Source organism: Arvicanthis niloticus, unplaced genomic scaffold (genome assembly GCF_011762505.2).
Source record: "Arvicanthis niloticus isolate mArvNil1 unplaced genomic scaffold, mArvNil1.pat.X pat_scaffold_274_arrow_ctg1, whole genome shotgun sequence".
Classification (NCBI taxonomy): domain Eukaryota; kingdom Metazoa; phylum Chordata; class Mammalia; order Rodentia; family Muridae; genus Arvicanthis; species Arvicanthis niloticus.
The window spans coordinates 72,597-96,621 of record NW_023045936.1 but is presented as its reverse complement, the minus strand read 5'-3'; the positions used below and the strand labels follow the sequence as shown (position 1 = coordinate 96,621).

Below are 24,025 nucleotides of genomic sequence, written 5' to 3'. Positions count from 1 at the left end.
AAAATAGTTTTTAAAAAGTACATAATGTAACATACTTTTGGCTACTTTATTGGTTTTTATATCTACTACTCTTCTCCACCCTAGTCCCTTCTAACCCCCCAACAAACACTAGGTGGGTGACAAAGGTTAGAGAGGAAATGGAGCATAGATCTCTTTAGACTACTTCCTGCTGACTAGGGACATTGAGTTTTTGGGGCAAGTCCAATCTTTGGAGTCAGGATACCTCCAACCAGCTACCAGCAACAGACACAAACAGCAATAGCAGCAGCAGTGACCAGCAGTCTAGCAAAAGCAGCAAAATGTAGCAGCAGGAACCAGAAGCAGCAGGGGCAGCAACAGCTACAACAGGCCCTTTCACATTTATACCCTCTCAAGAGTCCCCAGAATTCCAAATATAAACTACCTTCAGCTGGCAAAATCATGCCCTTGCCAGAGCATGAGACAAATCATAGTCAGCTGCTGTGGACAGTCTGAAGTAGCTCCATATCCCACACCTGGGATTAAGACAAAAAGATTCACGTAACATAACTATGTTTTTAAAGAAACCAAAAGTCCCACTACACATAATTTTAAAAGGCATAGCTTAACTTTTACTGGCTCAACATACTTAGGAACTAGCCTCCAGCCCCTCTGGCAAATATCCCCATGTTTTTAAATGATCATGGACCTCCATAACCTGAGTCCCATAAGCCTACTAATCACTCTTACTCTCTCACCGATGTTTATTTTGCCTGGTTCTCAGCTGTTAACCAATGGAATTACATAATATGTACTCATCTGTCTCTTCTTTTATTCAACATTGTTATTTGTAAACATTTATTCTGTTATGTATCAGCTTATTCATTTCCATTGCCACCTCTCTATTGTGTGGAGATGCTGTAATTACAACGCTGGTTGTCACATGGGTTATTTCAAGCATGGTCTCTGTGTTCATCATTTTTCTTGTGAATGTGACCAAATGCCTGACAAGACACAACTTAAAGGAGGAAGGATTTATTGTGGTTTACAGTTCATGGGGAATTTTCCATCATGGAGGAGATGTCATCCTGGCATGAACTCAAGGCAGCTGGTCACACTGCGTCTCTGTTCATGAAGTGGGAAGCAGTGAATGTCAGTGCTCAGCTTACTTTCTCCTTTTTCTTTAGTCTAGAACCTTAGCCCATGGAACATTAGCATCTATAGTTAAGTTAGCTCTTCCCATTTTAGTTAACCTCACCTAGATAATCCTTCACTGGTCTGTCCAGAGGCTTGGATCCTTGGTGATTCTAGAACCTCTCAAGTTGACAATCGGCGTTAACCATCTGGGTTTTGAGAATACCAGTTAGCACCTGGGTCAGCAAAGCATGCAAGTTGCAGATCCACACATTGTCAGTGATTGGTATGCAATTCCTTCCAAAGCCTAGTTAGTCCCTCTGTTAAGCAGGTGGCATATAATGTCCTTTTCTATTTCCCTAGTAAGGACTAACGTTGAACAGCTTGTGAGTCCTTACTGGCAGCTACACGTAGTACCAAGCTTATAATCCCCACTTCCAGGAGGCAGAGACAGGAGAATTTGTAAGTTTGAAGCCAGCGTGAGCTACAAAACAAGAACGGGTTCCCAATACTGCAGAAGAGATCTGTGTAGTCACGTCCCTGTACTGCCCACATGGTTTCTGTGTAATGGTCCAAGATGGCTCACAGTCACTCACCTGATCATCTTCAATTTTATTTAGGGAAAATACTCCACATTGCTATAATAAACCCAACCATCATCATGACGAATCCTTTTCATATATCACAGTAATAAAATTAGTAATTTTTGTCCAGAATATTAGCATTGGTGCCCATAAAAAAGGATAGCTATTGATGATTGTCTTCCTCTTAATGTCCTTTTGGATTTATGGAGCCATGATTGTTCTATGCTCAAATTGAGTTTGAGAGTATATCTTTTAGGGTTTGCAGATGAACGGTCTGAAAGAGACTCACGTGTTAAAGGAGTGGTCCAAAGCTAATGGTGCTCTTTTGAAAGTTCTTTAAAATATAGGATGTTGAGTCTACCTGGGAAAAGAGGTCACTGAGGCCATGTGTTTGCTGACTCTGTTTTGCCTTAGTCCCTTCCAGTATTGCCCTTTTGGCTTTCTGACACCATAAGATGAATAGCCTCCCCCATCCATGTTCCTGGCACCGTATTGCTCGCTCCAAACTTATGAAGCCAAGCATGAATGTGCTGGATCAGCTGAAACCTTCCTTAACCTTAAGAGAATTTTGCTGCCTTTGAGACAGTAATGTCGGATATTTTGTTACAGCAACAAGAAGAGCTAATACAATCATCTTTTTTTTTTTTGGTCTGTTCTTGGAAAGTTTATAGAAAATTAGTCTTAATTCTTAGATGAGTTCACAAGTGAGGTCAACTATAGCTGTGTGTGTGTGTGTGTGTGTGTGTGTGAATGTGTGTTATAAATTTTCTTTTAATTTCACTTGATGGATCTTTAATAGCTGGGATCGTATTTATACTCAACCTTTTATGAAATTTTTAGTCAACTGTTTTTCAAGGGAATCGTTGACTTTAGGTAAACTTTCAGGTTCGTTGGAACAAAAGAGGTCATAGTTGCCTTTTCTATCAGATGTACAGCAGTGTGCTTTTGTTTCTGTTTGAGCAGTGTAAGTCTGGACAATGCCCTTGACCAGTTAGTCTTCCTACAGGCACTAGTCTTTGCAGGAGAGCAGCTTTTTCCACCATTCTTTGCTTTCTGTTTACTTGTTCTCTGCTTGTATGTTTACTGCTACTTCTATTTACTTCCGTTATTGTGTTTTGACTTTATTTTCCAACTATTAGAATATATCCTTAAACCACTGGCTTCTCAACAGTCTTTTCTAATACATGTATTTATAGACATACATTTCCTCCTAAGAATGACCTTGAAGTCTTGATATTTTGTATCTTATTGTCCAGGAAATATTCTAAAGATCATTGCCATTTTCTCTTCTATTGGTGAACTGTTTAGAAATAAGTTGCTAGGGCTCCAGACATTTTGGGGTATTCTAGCAACTTTTGTTATCTATATCTACCTTAATATGCAAGAGAACATACCCTAATTGACTTTAATCTTTAAATTTGTTATGGCATAAGAAATCATCAACTTCAGGAAATATTCCTTGTATACAATGCTGGGCAGTTTTTTCCAACTTGACACAGATAGGATTATCTGGGGAAAATGCCTTCATTATATTGCCTATAGGCATGTCTGTGGGGCATTTTCTTGAGTAACGATTGATTGATGTGGGATGGCCAAGCCCAACTTGGGCGGTGTTACCCCTAGACAAGCGGGCCTGAATTGTATTAGAAAAAATACATGGCTGAGTGAGCCATGGAAAGCAAGCCAGTAAGCAGAATTGCTTCATGGCTGCTGCTTCTTCAGTTCCATTAATTAAGTTGTTGCCTTGAGTTACCACCCTGACTACCGTCAGTGAAGGACTATAGTCTATCTTTAAGACAACTGGATCTTTTCCTACCCAAGTTGCTTTTGTTCTGAGTATTGTATCAAAGCAATAGGACATAGACCTAGGATCAAATGTGGATTAGGTAGTTGGACATATCTAGGTAGTTGCATCACAGTTAGGGCTAGTTTGTAAATTGTGCTATCAAATCATCTATACATCTAACAATTTGTTGTCTGCTTATTGTATAAGTAATTGAGAGGAGATATCATATAGTCCTTTTGTTAGTATTTTGGGAATTTGTCAGCTTCTTACTTCAGTTTGCCAATTTAAAATTTAAATAGCCTCAGACAACAGAATTAAATACAGAACTGTCAGATCTTCAGAGTGGATTGACCTTTGGGTTCTCTTGAAGAGCTCTCTTTGTTTCTAAATGCACCGTGCCTTTGTTTCCTTTGTCTCTTATCAGGAAAGGAGTGTCATTTGGCTGTACATTCTGATATATGCTGTCACTATTTGCTGACATGGCAAGAAAAGGACACAAGGCAGATCAAGAGTGATTTGAGTACATACTGCTAAGCTAGACTTGTGGATTAAGTGTCCGTGTGGGTGTCTGGAGTCAGTTGCATCACAGGAGGCATAGTTTTCAGGAAAACCTAGGCTGGAGATAAATGACAGCCCTCAGATGTGGGTGGCATCTGCAGTTGGTAGAATGGATGAGGGAATGAAGATGTGGCATAGAATAAGAACAGAAGATAAACTAAGACTGAGCTCTAGAGATGTTAACATGTACACATTAAATAATTAAGACTGAGGAGTGACCCACAGATGGAGACAAAACTTAAAATGATGGAAAATAATGGAAACCAATGAAGGAAAAGACCTCAAAAAAAATATCAAAGGGTTTTCAGCTGCATCAGGTACTGCCCAGTGTGATGTGAAGATGCACACCAGGAAAGAGCCTTTGTGTTTGAGATATTGGTGATCTTATCTTGCGTGCCCTTTGGTAGAGTCTCAGAGATAGTATGCATCGGAGAGGAAATGAAAATGGAAGGAGAACAACCAGCTTGTGTAGAAACATCAAATATCATGACTGGTACAGAGCTAGGAAATGTGGTTCCCTGGGAGGGTGTGTGGTGAAAAGAGGCTCTTGGTTATTTTGCAAGATGATGAATACCTACTGGGAAATGCTGGTTCTTAAGCATCCAGTACTGGGAGAGGAGGGAGGAGTAGAGAATTCAGAGAAGGGGAGCCAGCTGGAAAAACAAGTACTTTAGAACCCAAGTATATATGAGTTCAGAGGCCATGCTGTAAAGCCCCTCTTACTGTTATCCATGGAGAATCACCAAAGAGGTATGTGTTTTACTGATGGAATGCTGGGCACAACGAACTTGAAGAAGTATTAATTTTAGCTCATGGTTTCTGAGGTGAATGGCCACTTGACCCCAGGCCCCCGAGCTTCTGAACATCATGGAATCGGGAGCATGCAGTGGAAGAGATTTTTACCTTGTGGTAGACAGGAAGCAGAGAGAAAGAAACAGGAAGTAAGCATGTGCAAAGCACATCAAGGACATTTCTTTGCTTGTGACACATTTTCTCCAGGCAGGCTCATCTCCTCAAGTTACTTAGAACCTCCTAAATAGCACCATGGGCTTGGGTAAAGAGTTTTGAGGGAAGGGGGCACATCCTATTCAAACCACATTTAAGCAGAAAGTTACTTGACTGAATATTTCGAGAAGCTAAGTCATTTTGTTGTCATGAGTAATAAATCTGTTTTCCTACTGAGTGGCCAACAACACTCCAAGTTAGGAGGCAATTGCAGCAAGATAGGTGTTACTTGAGATGGTGAAACCCCAGACAAGGCTGGAGCACAGGGAAGAGAGTAGAGCTATAAACAAGAAATAAAACCAAAAGGACATGGGCATTAGATATGAAGAGAGTCAAGGAAACCTTCTCTCTCTTGGGGTTAGACCAAATGTTCTCAACCTGCGGGTCACAACCTCATTGAGGAATCAAATGACCCTTTCACAGGGTTGCCTAAGACCATGTGCATATCAGATATTTAAATTATGATTTTTTTAACAGTAGCAAAACTGTAGTTAAGTAGTAATGAAATAATTTTATGGTTGGGTCACTACAACATGAGAAACTATATTAAAGGGTCATAATATTAGGAAGGTTGAAAACCAGGTTAAATCATCAGGATTGTATTTGTGATTTTAAGATTGGTTCTCAACGTCTGTCACTATAACTGAGGAATCAGTATAGTCTGCCATAGCTGAACAATATTAGAAGTTTCTCTGGGCCTGAAAACTGCTTGAAGAAATCAAGTAAGAGTCTAGTCTTTGAGATTTTTAAAGAATTACTTAAGTAAGATGCGAGGATAGCATATCCTATGGTGGGGAAGAGTATAGGAAGGGCTCTCATTGGCCAGCCTTATTTTTTAAAAATTTCTGGCCCCTGTCATTTCTTATTACTTATCTTAGGCTGCTTCAAATAGATTTGCCTTCATGATCCCCCACATTTTTCTCTTTCCCTTCTCTCTCGTCCTTCTATTGGCATGGAAGTCAGACTACACAAAGACGTTGGTTTTTGCTGTTTTTCTGGCTCTCCCATTTCCCAGAACTAAATTATTATCCATAACACATAAGGACCATATTCTCTAGCCCTGTGGATATTGCCAGACCTCAGTGGACCTTTTTAGAAAGGTTCTACAATATCCTATTGTATTGTCTGGATGCTCTCCAAATTCAGTTTTTAATTTCCTATTGGCTAAATTTTATTTCATTTTTTGGGCCTTGTGCTCATCTCCTGCTCACTGCTGGCTTTCCTCTATGCTGTGAGAAAGACCTTAATCTCTTTTGGGCCAGCAGCCATGCCATTTTCAAATTCCTTTGGGCAGACATTATGCTAACATCTTTCAGTTCCACTTCTTGGCTGGGGCTTACTGTCTTCTGGTCGACCTCCACTCCTTTCAAGAAAGAGTGTGAGGTCTGCGGTTCTCCTCAGCAGAAGCTCTGTGTCTCTTTAATACAAGGCCCTTTTATGTGACTGTTTCCTAAAATCCAGGCACCAAATATTAAACCAATTGCAGGTGATCAGGAAGATCTCAGATGAAAGAGTGGGTGATTTCCTTCTGATGAAAAGATAGAAGAACATTCATGCTAGATAGCAACCTGTGTCTTCCTGAGGCCATCACACCATTAGAGCCTGGTATGCATTTTTCCAGAAGTCTCTTTGATAAACATCTTTGGAACCTACGATGTTTCAGTATGATGGTGCCTCTTGTGTTGGGGTCTGTTTAAGGAAAAGAGTTTCTTCTAAAACTGCAAGTCAGGAAGGGATACCAGTGAGTGGCAGGCAGCACAGCTTGATTTCTGTCTTTACAGTGAACATGTTTCATTATGCTTGTCGGTTTATAGTGTGGTTCTATTTAGTACATAGGAGTAACGTTTTATAAGCATTCTTATAAGAGACAAGCCCAGATGTTGAAGAGCCTTCAGTATGGATTTAGAAGGTGATCCTCCATAAGGACCAGTCACTCGCCATTTTTCCCACTTACTGTCTTTGTCACTTGACAGAAGTCACTTTCCTCTCCAGACCTCAGTTTTCTGGTTCTTAGGATGAGGACAATCTACATAAAACTGAAATCACCTTTAAGTCAGGATGAGCAATATAATTCATGTTAAAATGTCCTGCTAGCAAGAAGGCTTCTTCTTCCCAATGTTGCAGTCACTGTGGAGATTTTGTAAACAACTGAGCACCACAAATGGTACTCCCATTAGTATCATTGTCCTTTCTATAGTCCCATTCTTGTCATCTGCTTTGATAGAGCATCCAGATTCAGAAGAGTGGCTCATCTGTGAGACTTTCTGCCTATTTGGTAGATAAGTCTCACTTGGAAGTAGGGAGGAGAAGGGAGGAGAAAAATCTACAAAACACAGATGTTAAGAGCCCGAAGAAACAAGGCTTTCTTCTTCATCATTGAAAACAAAACAAAACGGAAGAATTTGTCTGAAAGAAGACCAAACCACTTTCCTAACAAAATAGACATGAGTGCGCCTCTCTTGTGATGCACATGGGCTTTTCTGCATGTGACACCTAGAGGGACCAACTTGCTTTTGCTATGACTTTCATTGTCCAGGTCTTTGAAGACAGTTTTAATTTCTTGGCCTGTATATAAGCTGCCTGACCCATTCTCTTTTAGAAAATCATATTGACTCTTCCATTATTTTCTCCCCTGATTTCATTGTTCATGTTACCAAAGTGAGGGGGTGAAGAATGGGTGACCACTAGTGACTATTATGCAGAAAGAAAGGGACATTGAAGTTCTGTTTTACCACATAGGTTTTTGATAAAACTTTGGGGTAATTAAGAAAATATATTCACTGTAAAACTTGCAAACGTACAAAACAGGTTAACCCTTAAGACCTTCAAAGTGTGGACTTGTTATCCATTGACATGGTTGAAACTTCTAATACAGCCGCTGTCAGTTCTAGTCACCCTAAGCAGGGTAATGTTTATCTTTCTAATATTAAGAGGGGTTTTTGGGGGGGATCAGTTTAATGACCCACTGACCTTGGAGGTCTCATTATATCTTGACTTCATTTACATTGAAACATCAATATTTACTACTCTCTTTTTTCAGTACAAAATATGAAGAGCAGAGCAATATGAGAAACTAGCAGTTCTTATGATAATATGCCTCATACGTGTGGGTTGAGGACTGAGCAATGACTAGCAGGCAGTTCCAACAGATTACCAGCTTTGGGTATAGTATTTCTAGTGATAATTTCTGGCATGGACCTTACTGGATCAATAAGGAAAACTGATGTAGAAATTTTGACATTAGGCAAAGAAAATATGATATTTAGAGGACTCAAAAATTAGTCCAAGGTTTCAAAGTCAACCCCGGCACATCAGGCAAAGAAAATATGATATTTAGAGGACTCAAAAATTAGACCCAGGTTTCAAAGTCAACCTCGGCAAAACAGAATGATGGTCACCTATCCAGATAGATGAGGAAAAAGTAGATTTGAGACCACACAATATCAAGAAAGTGAAATATTTTATGTAGGCCATTGAAACAAAGAGCTGAGGATTTAGCACAGCAGGAGAGCTCTTGCCTGGCCCTTCTGAGAAGTGAAACCAAGAAACCAACGCTGTCCTCCAGTTAGCCATTACCTCAGCTCACTGCTGAAAACAAGAAACTGCAGAGTTGCATTATATCATTTTTATAAAATATTAATTGTTGAACAGCAAGTCTCCAGCAGGCACGTCACATTCCCTTTTCCTATTCATTCCAATCCAAAACATTACTCATCTAAACTTGCTTGGTGAATCATTGTTACAGTAAACTGAGTCTGCAGGACGCCCAGTAATTCATAGCCAGCTGGGGGCTTGTTCACCTTCAGGCTAGTTATTCAGTTCCTGTGCTGGGGAACAGTAATAAGAAGCTATCATCTGCTGGAATGACATGAAATTAATAACAAGGAAAGCAAGATATCTAATTTTAAGAATCTGGATTGAGAAGCCAATAGATTTCATGTAGCTGAATTCACTCTTTCCCTCTCATTTTAGTAGGGAAATAAGTTGCTGGTAAGGGTGTGTTGAAGGTTCCTCAACCCTTCAAGCCTAATACAGGCATAGAAAAAAGAGGAGTGGCCTGATATCTGTCTGGGAGGTGCCATGATGGAGGTGCCCCCTGAGGCTGACTCCAGAAGGGTCAGCATGAATTTCTGAGAAAAACTAGGAGTGGGAAAGTCAGTCGAGCAAGGAGTTTATACCATTTTAAGGTCAGAGAGACCTTATTCAAGTTCATTCAGAGGGCTGGAGTTCAAATTGAGAAGTTTTTTTTGAGCTGCTATCACACATATAGCCAGGAGTTAGATGAAGGAAGCCTCGTGTTCTAGCAATGAGAAGATGGTGAACACTTTGAGCAAGGGAGTGGCATAGATGGGCTTGAATTTTGCAAAGAGCATACCAGCAACACTTAAGTAGAGAGTGGATTAGAGGCAGGGGCAAAACTGGAGGTAGGGAAGCCAACTAGAATCCAAGGAAAGATAAGAAGGTGGGTTAGGGCAGCAGAGGGAGTTTCAGAAGGTAAGGACTGGCATTAAGATTCCTGGCACGGGTGTCTGGTTGGAAGTGCTGAAGAAGGGTGCATAGGAGAAACGGAGCTGATGTGAGGGGGGATTGTGATAGCAAGTTCATGTGTTACTACCATGTCTGATTGGTCTTAGATAAATGTTTCACCAGGACTGAGCTCAAGCTTTGAGAGAGACTGGGAACCTATTGGCATGGAAATGCTAACTGAAGAATTGCTCAGCTTCCGGCCCCATAAAGGCTGCAGTGCAAAGAACAACATGATATCTTTGACAGATGCCCACCTCAGAAAGTCCGAAGTTAGCAGTGGCTTGTGTGGAGTCAGTAACAGGATAGATTTCCTCCTCCCCGTTACAATCTGTAAACTAGCTGTAATCCCAGCTTCCTGTGGGCATTCAGAGTAGCCCAATCAACTTGCTGCATTAGATGCCATGTGGAAGAGTTGCTGGTTTAGCTGTGAAATAATTGCACTGAGTTTTCAGTTCAAGTCAGGAAGGCAAGATAGGTGAAAGGCAGTACTGGAAAGGAGAAAAAAATTCTCACCCATGTCAGGAAAAGAGGGTTCATGTTTGGTTTAAATAAAGATGTTAGGTTTACTTAGCAGAAAATCAAGTAAATATAACTAAGAATAAGAAGCATACTTGGAGGAAGGACTGTGGTTGAAGATGAAGCCTTATCATTCACCCCCAAGGACTGGGAGTCTATGGAGAGCAGACAGGGGAAAGCTGACCTGCTACAGTCCCAGGAATTCTGAGCTGTGGCAAATGTCCACCTGTGGGCCATGGAAGGTGGACTAAGAATAACACCCCTGAGCATGGCAAGGGTACTCCAGGTATGTGGTTCACCAGACTTAGAGGTCAGTGTGGGCTGACCAGTGGATCAGATGCAAGGGGTGCCTCTTTTCAGTAGCTGCATTTCTGTGGGACAAAGTTAGGGAGATTGTATGCCATTGGGCATGCAGAGTGGTAATGTTGGTGAGCGTTGACCTGTATCAGGTCCTTCTAACATTTTATGTTCCCATGTTAGTGCTTCATGCATGCTTGTGGAATCCTCACAGTGATTGTTGGAGCACCATAGCTAGATGTTTGTTATAACTATAACTGAGAGATTTTATAAGAACATGTTAATTAATGCAAGAGAAGCACAAGGCCACTGACTATGAGCTTCCATGCAGATAATGCTGTCATGTAACTGGCACTTTAGATCTTGAGAAGATGTAACCCTGAAACACATAATTTGTCCCATGAGTAACTGGGGCAGCTTGGCTCGTCAGAGTCTCTCTTAGACTAAGTCATAGTTTTTTACAGGGTTGAGTAAACCATTGTTTCTTCCATCCTACAAATCCACAGTTGGAGCTCCTTTTAGCATTTACCATATCCCCAAAAAAGTGGCACATGAACTGCATTGAGGGAGCTGGAGGGATAGCTCAGTGGTTAAGAGCATAGGTTGCTCTTTGAGAAAACCCAAGTTCAATTCCCAACACTCTCATGGTGACTCACAACCACATGCAACTGCAGGTTCAGGGAGTCTGATGCCCTCTTCTGACCTCTGTGGGCACTGCATCCACATGGTACACATACACACACACAGGCAAAACTCTCATATACATGGAAGTAAATAAATACCTTTTAAAAACTGCATTGAGAGTCCATGTTACCTGGCTCAGAAAGACCATTGTCAAGAAAACAAATAGTAAATACTACAAAGATACAGAGAGTGGAGAATGTAAACTAGTATGGCCACTGTGGAAGTTCATTTGGAGGTTCCTCAAAAGCAGAACTACTGTGTGACCCAGACACAATGACTCTTTATATACCCAAAGAACCCTAAGTCAGCACGCAACATATTTGGACATATCCATGTTTATATATTGGATGGATGGGCAATACCCATGTTTATTGCAGCACTAGTCACAGTGGCCAAGTCAAACACTCAGCCTGGTTGTCTGTCAACAGACAAATGGAAGAAGATATGGTATCACACATATGGTAACACAACAGAGTTTTTATTCAGCCGTAGAAAGAAAGAAAGTATGTCATTTTCAGGAATAGGTGGGAGCTGGAATTTGTCATGTTACTTAAAATAAGCCAGGCTTAGAAAGAAAAATATCAGCTAATTTCTCTCATATGCAGAACCTATATATTTCTTTAAAGAGGTAGACGTTGAAGAGCAACTGTTTGGGGATAGAAAGGGAGACCCAAGAGAGGGTGATGGGAGGGCCTATATAAACAAAGAATGAGCCTTGTTACCAAGAAGCCCATTATAATGACAATATGTTAGTTTAAAAAAAAGAGAATATTAAGAGGTGGCAGAGAGCACTTTACTCTGTAGGAAAATAAAGCTGTCTTTGAAAATAAAGACTTGAAACCATTTAGGAAATAGTGACCGTGGCTAATCATGGCAGTCAGTTCAATGTGAAAATATTTCCTGTGGAAAAGTCAATGTTTTCTCATAGACTCCGGTATTTTAGCAACTAAACCATTTTCATCAAAACATTTGATTAACATGTAAGATGTTTTCGAAGTTCTGTCTGTGTAAACATAATCCTTGTTTAACCCTGCTGTGCAGGGTGCCTTTGCTTAGTCATTCCATACCTGGTGTCTGTCAGTCTGTGCTCATTTCCTGTCTGATGTTCAATATCTTTTTTGCAGATATTGATGAGTGTGTTAACAACACTGTGTGTGACAGTCACGGCTTCTGTGACAACACAGCCGGCTCTTTCCGCTGCCTCTGTTATCAGGGCTTTCAAGCCCCACAGGATGGGCAAGGGTGTGTGGGTGAGTTTTTGGTTTTTGTTTTGTCTCCCTGTCCCCCACCTCATTGTGTTTCATATGTCTTTTCCAAATGAAATGAACGCTATCAAAACTAGGCAAATTTAAGCAGGAAACTTTTCACCATGCTTTCATTTTTATCATACAATTTGAGATTGTGAAAATGATATGTCCTTTGGCCTCCATCATCTTGAGACATCAAGAAAGAAGTATGTTGTTTAAGGCTCTTGTTAAAGGACATCTGCTTAAACCTAACTGAGTGTGGATCTGTGGATCTACCATCCCCAGGTAATGATGCCTGCCACGTGGAATAGGTGGCTTGTCTTTTATATGCGCCTCCTTAAACAGTGTGTGGAAGGATGGTGCTGGCATGAACTACTGCTTCTGGGAATGACACCAGCATGACACTGCTTCCAATTACACAACTGTTATAGGAGAGACAGGGCTGGTAAAGCTCGAATGTGATCCATGTCCCAGAGTCCGACACAGGCTCATAGAGGAGAGCGCACGCATATTTCATATTCTGATCAGCTGTGATTTCTGCAAACTTGTTATGAAACACACTTTCATGGGGAAGGGAAGGGGCTAGAGAATTTCCAACTTCACAGATTATGCAGTCTTTTGTTTACTCTTCTGGGTAGAGAAAAGAGCTGTGCTTGCCACAAGGCAGATGCCACTCAAGGAGAAGACAGTGACTTGCTTGCTTGCTTTGACAATTTGCCAGTCAAACATCAATCTCTTTCCCATCCAGACCTGACCCAGACAGCAAAATGTCCTAGAGTCTTGATTATATCACTTGTAACAGATTCTCTGGTATTAATTATGGAAATTCAGTTAATCCCTAATTACAGAAAAATATTTAGGAAGCAGTAATGTAATTTTCACAAATTTGCATAAACAACAGCTAATCAAAAACCACATGTTGCTATTCAAGAATTACAAGGAAACACAGCTGTTTAACAGTACAGTTAAGATGATGCTATGGTACTGTCTCCTGTGGATGTGGCCAGGCCTGGTAGCACAGGCTTATAAATACAGCTATTCTGGAGGATGAAGCCATAGGATTTCCAGTGTGTGAAGGCCAGCTTGAATAACAAGACACCATTTCCAACCCAAAATTTAACAAACAAACAAGCAGACGGCTAAAGATGTAGTTTAGTGATAAAGGGTATACATAAAATATGAGAGGATCGCCTGTGTTCAATCCACAATACCAATAAAATAGTAGTGGCATTTGCTTACATTTTGACCCACAGCCCTTGCTGTAACCCCTACTTATCCTCCTGTCATCACACCTCAGATTTCATGTGCCAGCAGCATTAGGCTGCTTGTCGTTGTCATTGGTCACTCACTTGCTTGGCTCTCACTTGCTCCTGCCACTGGTTCATCTCCCCTGGGCATAACATTTAATCTACAGCAAGCGATCAGTATATGCTGTTTAATTGTTTAATATTGAAATATCGGATGTTGACTCCACAGAGCTCCAAAGCACCTGCTTACTGTTTATTCTAATGAGACAAATAAATGTGCCCGAACTGTTATTGATTTTCCAATCTGACACAAAGAACACCACCCAGCCAGAAGGGATGTTGTCTGGTATTTTGATAAGCTCAACAGATACTACTTTTTGTTTGTTTTCTTATCGTTGTTTAAGAGATATTAACTAGAGAGGTAGCCCCATGGTTAAAAGCACTGGCTGCTCTTCTAGAGGACATAGGCTCAATTCTCAGTACCCACATGGTGATTTACAATGATCTGCATCTCTAGTTATAGTTATAGGGTTTTGACATTCCTTTATGGCTTCTCAGGGCACCAGGTGTCTATATCATGCACAGACATGCATAGAAGCAAATGATTCATATACATGAAATAATAAAGTAATAATAAATATTTTTAAAGAGATAGTAACTGAGTGCTCACTATGTATGCACTTCTCCTCAAAGAATACCATAGAGCATTTCAGAGATGAATCAACCTTGTGTCCATTCCCTGGTTGTACTATTTCCTCTACTTGGGCTTGTTCCCATCCCCCATCATTTATTCAGCATTCGGATCCAGATTCACAAGACATTTTTCTAACATACCCCTCCATAGAAGAATCAATATCTCATGTTTCTGTGGAAATCTCCCTGTAATCCTCACCATTCTTTGAAGCTTGTAGAGTTTTCTTACTAATATCCTTGACTTGACTCTACCTTCTATGAAGGGGAAGCTGGGGTTACTTGCCTCAAGATTATGCCCCCACATGGGGTCCCTGAGGACCTGGGCTGTGTGCATAGCTGAGAATTGGTCACATGAATGGAGTCTGGTGGGAGAGATTGCAAGAGCCATACTGATAGTAGGGGTTGGAAAGTAGAATTTTCATTTGATATTATATACCTAAAAATAATAACTGTGGACTGGCCAATTTCTAGTCAGCCTTTCTGATGGAAATTATGACCACGTTGAAAAACGTTTCCATTCCACTTTGCTTTATGGTACCGTATCTTTTTATAAGTGACACTCAGGTTACCGGGTTTATATTTGTCTATGAACAAAGTGAAATGGAAAAGTTAGGCAATGTTCTGAAACTTCAACATCCACAAACCTTCTCCTCCCCGAAAAAAAAAAAACACAAAAATAAAAAAAAACCAAAAAATTAAAAAAAAAAAAAAAACCACCTAGATATACAAGTGACAAAAGATCTTCCCCCTCCTGGAAGAGCTGGAGAATTACTCACATTTTTAAACTCAGTAAAGATTCTCATGGCTTCTGAAAGCTGGTGTTTATGTAGCAGAGCTGTGAACATTTCAGAGTCAAGTCGGGTGCTTTGCTGACTGAGGAGGTCACCAGTCAAACATGTTAGGATCAGAAAGGCAAATGGTACTCTAGGACGAAATCAAATGAATAAATAGCCTTTCTTTGTGGGCTATGAATGGCGGACTTGTATTAAACAGATATCGTGACTTTGCTTTAATTATATGGATTTAAGAATAGACAAAGGAAACATTCAGCAAGGTTGTACTGTGGCCATCAACAGCCTAAGACAAGACAGTGGAATTGGTCATTAGTTATTGGACCAGTTGGTTTCACCTGAATGAGTCATGTGCCCTAACGAATATTCATTTGTGCCTTGCAGTCCAAATTCTCTTATTAATTTAGGCTGCAATGTATTTCCAGACATGTAAGTATGTTTTTAAAACCTTAAATTTTAAACCTAAGTTTCGATTGCCAGAGTGCCCGTGCTTCTGGCTTTTCCTTGAATTAAGAGGTGTGACCAGGTGGTGGTGGTGCACACCTTTGATCCCAGCACTCAGGAGGCAGAGGCAGGTGGATGTTGAGTGTGAGGTTAGCCTGATCCACAGAGTGAGTTTTAGACCAGCCAAAGCTACACAAGGAAACCCTGTCTCAAAAAACAAAAACAAACGAACAAAAGCTACAAGTGTAAAGCTTTGGGTCATTTGTGTGTTCAATGTGCTGACAGTCGAGGAAGACAATGCTGGATAGTCAAAGTGCTCCCAGTGAGACTCCAGGCTTTTCCTTAAAACTACAATTGGAGTTTTGAACCTCGTCCTTGTGGTTTTTGTCCAGACCAAATTGTGCAGCTCTGCCTGCAGGGGTCCTTCCCTGGGAAGGATGAGGTTGGGGGCTCACTAGAGAGCAACTCGTTTCCACGCTAGCCTTGGCATGGCTGGTAAGGTAAAGTGCTGTCAGGAGAAAGGCACGTGCCTTACTTGATCTATGCTCCCTTTTCCAGATGTGAACGAATGTGAGCTGCTCAGTGGTGTATGTGGGGAAGCTTTCTGTGAAAACGTGGAAGGGTCGTTCCTGTGTGTGTGTGCCGATGAGACCCAGGAATACAGCCCCATGACGGGGCAGTGTCGATCCCGGGTCACAGAAGGTAGGTCCCAGTGGTACTGTGTAGGGATTGGAGGGTCCTCTCGGGATGGGGGTGAGACAGGACATATCCCAACACAATCCTGCCTCTGGGAGTGTCTTAATTAGGGTTACTATTGCAGTGATGAAATGCCATGACCAAAGCAACCTGGGGAGAAAAGGTTATACTTCCATCACTGACAGAAGTCAGAACAGGAAGAGACCTGGAGACAGGAGCCAATGCAAAGGCCGTGGAGGGGTGCTGCTTACTTGCTTACTCCCCATAGCTTTCTTGGCCTGATTTCTTATAGATCGCAAGACCACCAGCCCAGGGGTGGTCCTGCTGTCAGTGAGCTGGGTGCTCGGCCCTCATTCACTACAGCCTTGCCTACAGTAGGCTGATCCTATGGGGGGTATTTTATTAATTGTAGTTCCATCCTCACAGATGGTTTAAGCTCATGGCAAGTTGACATAAAACTATAGAGCACAGATCGATTCCATGTCTTGTGCCTTATCAGTAAAAGAAGGATACAGGTGATGACATTTTGGGTAAATGGCCTCTAGTGTTCTTTTCAACCAAGCAACATTGTGTGTAAAGGATTCAAATGATGAGGACATTCGCTGAGAATCACCTAAGACCTAGAAAGCTATCAGCTAGTGTTTAGCATGGCTGTGTCTCACCAAGTTGCATAACCCCTCTTTCTTGGATGTTGGGGAAACTTACCCTGACACTTCTCTAAATTAAAAGCAACATATGGGTCTCTCAGAGTCTACAAAGTTTTCCAGACGTTGTCCTAGAGAGTTGCCATGTTTACATTTGTTTGAAATTTGATTTAGAGCATGTTGTCCTTGCATGTATTGAAATGGAGAATTGACAGCCTTCCAGATAAATTAATCACTCACCACAGCCTACAACATAAAGCCCAAATCCAGGAGGGGTTGTATGGCCAATGTTTTGGGCGTCATCTTTCTAGTGTCTTCTAAGGTCTCCATCAGAAAAATATTCTGACAACTATTTAGCTCATGCTTTTTAGATGCAGGGTCCTCAGATGATTCTCTCGGTATTCCAGCATCCATGCAAGGGTCTTTATACCCATCACCTGGCACACCACTGTATACCTGTTAATACAATTCTGTACCATCTGTATCTCTCAGGATTATCCATCATTCTATAGAATTACCAGGTATCCTAGTCTCCTAGGTAAAACTTCTTCTGTGGACCCCTCCCACCTCACTTCATTCTGCCCACAAAAATACAGAGATAGTTTGCTTTTTATGACCCAATTATACTTTAATTTGGAGCTTTTTTTAAAAAAAAATTCTTTTGGGGGGGGGGAGGGGGGTTCGAGACAGGGTTTCTTTGTGTAGTCCTGGCTGTCCTGGAACTCTGTAGACCAGGCTGGCCTCGAACTCAGAAATCCTCCTGCCTCTGCCTCCCAAGTGCTGGGATTAAAGGCGTGCGCCACCACTGCCCAGCTAAAAAAAATTCTTAATCTGTCTTTCTAAAACTAAGTTCAGATATCATTTCTATCATTCTTATCCAACCTGTTGTTTGCATTGTGAGTTAGGTGTGAATAATGTCCAGCTGTACACTCTTTGTCCTATTACACACAGCTTGCTGACCAGACACCCCATCACATTGATCTCTTTGAGTAGAACTTCTGGTTCTACTTGTTGGCCTTGGTGCCAACACTTAGGAGGCTAAGGCAGGAGGATTGCAAATTTGAGGCCAGCCTTGGCTACCTAGAAGACATCCTGTATCATAGAAAGAGAACAGAGAGCGAATAGGAACTGTGTTGGTTTGTTTTCTTAAGTGATTCACTCTGTGCTTTGCTTTCTAGATGCCATATTTATCTTTCACATCTAAGTGTACCTCCTTTTGGAGGTCTTACTTTTTCCTCCACATTCCTGTTGTCAGTGACTTGTGGAATTCTCTGCAGCCCTCTCCTGAGTCCCACATTCAAAAACAAATTACACCTTTCTCCTCATTCTGCAAGTTCCTGAGTGAGCATACTAGGAAAACCCTGTGTCTGCCTCTCTCTGCTTGCATTTCTGTGTCTACATCTCTTAACTCCCGTATTCCGACGTGATGAAATGATGCCATAGAGCTGCCTTATTCTCAAACGTATGAGGAGATTTAAAACAAGAATGTCTGATGTCATTTTCAAACTAAAGAAGAGGATTGAGGTTCCTGGGTCATTTTTTTTAAAGTCTTTTCCTGAACATCGCCACTCTGCAAAGCTTGATAAATAATAGATCCCTTTAGCACTAGAAGCGACTGTAGCAGTGACAACTCTCCAAATACTTCTCTGCCACATTACTCTGGCTGTTAGGATCAGCTGTCTCTAAAGGGTATGGAAAAGGTTGGCTCTTGAAGATCTTCAGAGTCGTGACTGTGTGTAAGCAGTTTGGAGGCAAAGAGCCCATGGAGTCCTTCAGAATATACTGTAAATACAAAGGAGAGTGAACATAAAGAACCATTTCCACATTAAACAAATGAAGTAAAAACATTTAGATCGTCTCACCTTATCCACAGACTCTAGGATCAGATGCGTGTAGGAAAGACAAAAGAAGAAAACAGCCTTTATAAGTGAATATGCACACCGTCATCAGATAAGCCAAAAGAGTGGTCCCAAGCACAGCTGCCACTTCCGGTACAGAGCAGAGAGTCATGTTCATGCTGTAGGAGGCTGGACAGATGACCACACAGCAAAGGTTGTCTATACCCTCTCCTCATTTATCTCAAAGAGAATAAAGAAAAAGGAAAAGCAGAACAAACCCAAGAAACTTGTCATGCTGAGATATAACATCCCAGGGTGTTGGATACTCAGCACCAACCTGGGTTTTCTCCTACAGAAGGTGAGGATGTCATTACCTGCCTCAACCTATGGTTACTCTGTGTCTCTTGTGAAATGGCTTTAGTGACACTTCTTTCAAAACAGAACCACCTGAAGCTCAGGGTGTGGTTCAGTGGCAGAACACTTGCTTAGCATGCACGGGGTCCTGCAGATCCCCGCCACCAAAACCGAACAGAAGGAAACAGTCGCATAAAAATGTCAAAACCATGGTGATATTTTTGCTCTCACCATACAGACTGCTAGGATGAAGACGTGCAAATTGATTTTCATACACTAATGCTAGGCCAGGTAACAAATTCAAATGAGAGAGATCAAATTCAAAAATATCAGAGACGACATAATGTTTCTTAGAAGTCATTGGCATGTGATGTGGCAGGGGCACTTTTACTGACAAGTCTGTAAGAAAGGGAGCTGCCATGCTCTTCCCTCGTAACACTTTTCACAGGCATTGATTTGACCTCAGAAAGTCACTCTCCAATGGAATCTGTCTGCTCCTGGCAACACAGGTCTAAACTCACAAGAATTAAAAAAAAAAAAAAACACACCTTATATATATATATATACGTATATATATATATATATATGTATGCATATGTATACATATATGTACACACACACACACACACACACACACACTGATCAGAGATGTTTACTCCAATGGAAAAATGCCCCAGGAAGTTGACTGTTTGAAGGTCAGGAAGATGAGGATGTTGTATTTTTTTTTCCCAGAATGACCTTTGTGGACCAGTTTTTCAAAAAAGAATTTGCGTTTCCATCCAACATGGATGAAGGCTTGCCTGACTCTCCATTTCAGCTGTGTAAACACTGAACTCTCAAACAGCTTGGAAAGAAAATAAAAGCAGGATTTGGGAGAAAAAAGCTGAATAATACAATTGTATTGTTGATCATTTCTCTTATGTAATAATCTCTGTGCCTCCCTCCAGTGCAAGACAAGACAATGATAATTTTATGTCTTTGTTTCTGTGATCTAAATGTTAAAAAAAGAACACAAAACAATGTTTACTATATACACACATATAAGTTATATACGCGTGTATATACATATAATTTGTCATGCTTTGATTTAAAATGAACATTGCTTTTTTATTATCAACATTGAGGATCTTCTATATACTATCACTTATTAAAAGTAATCAGACATACTCTAACTTTACACATAAGGAAAATATTATTGATTTTTCTTTTAGGCACAAACTATAAAGTAAACTTCATCTTTAAAACTGTTCCTTTCCTGGTTTATAGTTTTAATATATTGCTTAATAGCTCCCATTTTTTAGGCTTGCTGAATAAATAAGTGAACAAAACTGAATAGTAACATTGAAAATATTGTGAGAAACATTTGTAAATTTTCCTATAAGGTCTCTGGAATTGATTTAATAATGATTTAAAATAGATATTCTTACTTTTCCCTAATAACTCTGCTCCTAAAGCTTGGAGCCCTTCTAACCAAGATGCCTTCCATCAAAACAGGCAATATAGAAGTCCGTCCTGCACATACATGTGAAGGAAGCAGGTTCAGACAAGGGAGGTGGTGGGTTTACCCAGTGCTCTCTCTACTTTTCTCCCCCTCTCTCTACCCTGCCCTCTCTCTCTCTCATACACACACATATACAACATACACATTTTGAAACCATTTCATAACTGGCACATAGGAATCTGCATTTTTTTTTTTTTTTTTTGGTTTTTCAAGACAGGGTTTCTCTGTGTAGCCCTGGCTGTCCTGGAACTCACTCTGTAGACCAGGCTGGCCCCGAACTCAGAAATCCGCCTGCCTCTGCCTCCCAAGTGCTGGGACTAAAGGCGTGCGCCACCACTGCCCGGCTAGGAATCTGCATTTTATTCTTCTTCTATATTCTTGGTCTGTACATACTAGTTTAAAGTCCAAGCCCAAAATCTGTCCAAGAGAGAGTCATCAGATAAAGTTCTAGAAGGATCTTTGGTGTTCTTGTTGGAACTCTGCCAGGAGAGTAACATGGATTTGGAAGGTCTGCTTGAGTCTTTGCTTGTTTCGTAAGAGGAAGGCAGGCAGTTGGCATCAGGCAAAATCCTGATGGCATTTTATGAGCTTTTGCTTTAGAAATGACCTTAAACTGCTGAGTGTATTATTGAAGTTCATGGTCAACTTGTCTCTGACAAAACAGTACATAGGAAACAATTGTGAAAATAACTCATTAAATGTCCCTTATATCTTGACCTACCAACTTCAAAAGTATATAAGACTGTTGGATGCTTAGCTTCCTCCTCCCTGGTCAGTATTCTCTTTTGTGGTTTCTTTGGACCTACTATTCAGAAATGGTAGGGTTCTGATGAACACATTGCACTGACAATGTGCTAAGTTACCATGATAGCCTTTGTTAGTTCTTATTTTGTGCAATATAAAATGAAAACCACAATTGATAAAATAAAACTGGACCATAGTCAATCATATGGACTCTATAGCACATAGTGGAAGAAGTCATATTACTCTCCAAGCCCTGTCACAATATACTGATCAAAGGATATGGAGACAATTCAAATCTGATCGTGATCTTATTTATTTTCTGAAAATGAGTAGACTTTGTTTTTATCACTTACAGTCTTTCATATCACCCTGTAGGTGTATTGTCATAGAGAAAATGCAGAATCTGAACCCAGACTTTCAGTCTTAGACTGAAACTTTGCTGCAACTCCCAGCTTTCTTCTGAGTTATGCATTTGCATCATTTAACTAGGTTTTCAGTGATGAAGGTTGTTTTAGGGGCTCCAGGTTACTGCATTGATTTTCTATGTATCTCCCACTGTACATGATTCAGAACTGACTTGGAGCGTGGTTGATCCAAATAACTGCAGAAGGGTTAATTATTACGTGTGGCCCCAGATCTTTCATCCCATGTTGGGGAAAGTTTCAGTGATTTAAGTAGGTGTTACAGCTCTGTAAAGAATGGCCCTGGGTTGGCAAAAAAGCAGATATGGAAACTGTGCTCACAGCCAAATTTACAAGAAAAAAAGTAATTGGTTAACGTAAAAGGAAATGGTTTTGACAGATTTACACTCTGGGGTGTATTAGAAACCTACCAAATTCAGGACTCAAGTGTGATTTTTTTTTTTTTGTCTTTTAAAGCAGAAGAATCTGACTCCAACAGTGGAAAATGGTCTGGTGTCAAGGACATGTAAGGGACATATGCCCTTGGTCTCTGTCCTGTTATGGTTGTTACTTTACGGTCTCACCAATACTCTTTCTCTGTATTCTTTAGATTCAGGTGTGGATCATCAGCCCAGAGAAGAGAAGAAAGAGTGCTATTATAACCTCAATGATGCCAGTCTCTGTGATAACGTGCTGGCCCCCAACGTCACCAAACAAGAGTGCTGCTGTACATCGGGTGCTGGCTGGGGAGACAACTGTGAGATCTTCCCTTGCCCGGTCCAGGGGACTGGTAAGATCTGCTAACTGGCATGTCCACCCTGCCTGGTCACTTGGTGTTCATGATCCCGGGAATGAGTATCTTTTGGTTATGCCTTTGAAGTCCAGAAATAACATTCACTGTCTTCATGACTTAAATTAGTCTGTCTTTTAGTGAACTCCACTCAAGCCAAGCCTTAGCCCTCATCCTACCTCCATATGAATACTTAAATTCTGTCTGTCATAGGATGTACTGTTACAGTCAGGCTCTGTGGATGCTGTGAAAGATAATTCAGATTTATTCTGTTTAAAATAAGAGCTATTTTATTTGTTTGTTTATTTGTGTGTGTGTGTGTGTGAGAGAGAGAGAGAGAGAGAGAGAGAGAGAGAGAGAGAGAGAGCTCTCAGATGTGAAGCTGGTGAAGCTGAATGTGCCCATTTTGTACTTGGAACCAAGTGTCCTCTCCATCATTTTGTGCCTTTTTTTTTTTTTTTTTTTTTTTTTTTTTTTTTTTTTTTTTTTTTTTTGAGGCAGAGTCTCTCCCTGAACCTTGGACTCAAGTTTCTCAGCTAGGCTAGAAGATAATACCTCCTTGGAGCTAGATATATAGACATAGGTAGACCACCTAGGTTGCTAGGTCAGTGCTGGAATTTGAACTTCTGTCCCCCTGATTAAGGAGCACTTAATGATGAGCCATCTTTTAGCTCTCCAGATTCATCTTATTTTGCACTGAGGACAGCATTATCCAGCAGTACAATTTGCCTGTGTGTAAGCCAAACTTTTGCTTCATGATCTCTTACTAAACCTTCAAATCACTAACTACCACAGTAATGCCAAAGAGCAGTCATGCTGTCAAATAAAACATGGGTAAAGTGGGAGGTTTAAAAAATATACGATACATTGCCAAAGATAGTGGTGCACACCCTTAATTCAAGTACCCAGGAGGCAGAAGCAGGCAGATCTCTGTGAGTTTAAGGCTAGCTTAGACTGCCTAGAAAATCATAGGCTAGCCCATACTACACAGGAAGACCCTGTCTCAAAAAGCAAAGAAACAAAGTAACTTCTGTAAGTAAGTCACTGGATGTCTTCTCACCTAACCCGTGTTTTTGAGACCATGCTGGATTTATTGCTTGAGTGTTTTAACGTTTGTAAATCTGAGAAGATAAAGCTAGATTAAAAACCTGCACTCAGGGAAATACTGAATCTTTGTTTTCTTTTTCAACTCATTGTTTTATTTGGTTTTGTCTCTCTTAAAAATCAGCTGAGTTCACGGAAATGTGCCCTAGAGGGAAAGGATTTGTCCCCACTGGAGAATCCTCTTATGACACCGATGGGGAGAACTACAAAGGTCAGAGTCAAATGCACACGAGTTTCCAACACGTGTCAGTCACTCTGGTGGGGGCCTGGCTTGCGTTACACAGTGGTAGAGTTCTGTTGGGCCATGGAAACTGGTAACAGCCCTTTATTCCACCCCTGGAGGAAGGTCTTTGTGGATGCTGGACAAACCTGTGATTTGGGGTCAGAAGAGCAGAGGCTTCATGGCCTTGAAGGGTCAGTTAACCTTCTGAGTTTCCCACTGTTCATCTCTGAAACAGGAATGGTCTCAGAAGTGCAATGAG

At 40.9% G+C, this 24,025-nt stretch overlaps 1 protein-coding gene across 1 annotated transcript in view; it reads left to right on the top strand.

The window, feature by feature from the left end:
• Positions 1-12,090: 12,090 nt before the first annotated feature.
• The window catches only part of LOC117701848 (latent-transforming growth factor beta-binding protein 1-like), a gene marked incomplete at its 5' end in the record, with an annotated part of 40,936 nt that continues 29,001 nt past the window's right edge, over positions 12,091-24,025 (top strand). The window contains 4 exons of the mRNA XM_034493266.2: positions 12,091-12,299; positions 16,030-16,173; positions 22,260-22,439; positions 23,668-23,754. Of these exons, the coding sequence (XP_034349157.2) occupies positions 12,091-12,299; positions 16,030-16,173; positions 22,260-22,439; positions 23,668-23,754 (620 nt within the window). The remainder of the gene's footprint in view (positions 12,300-16,029; positions 16,174-22,259; positions 22,440-23,667; positions 23,755-24,025) is intronic.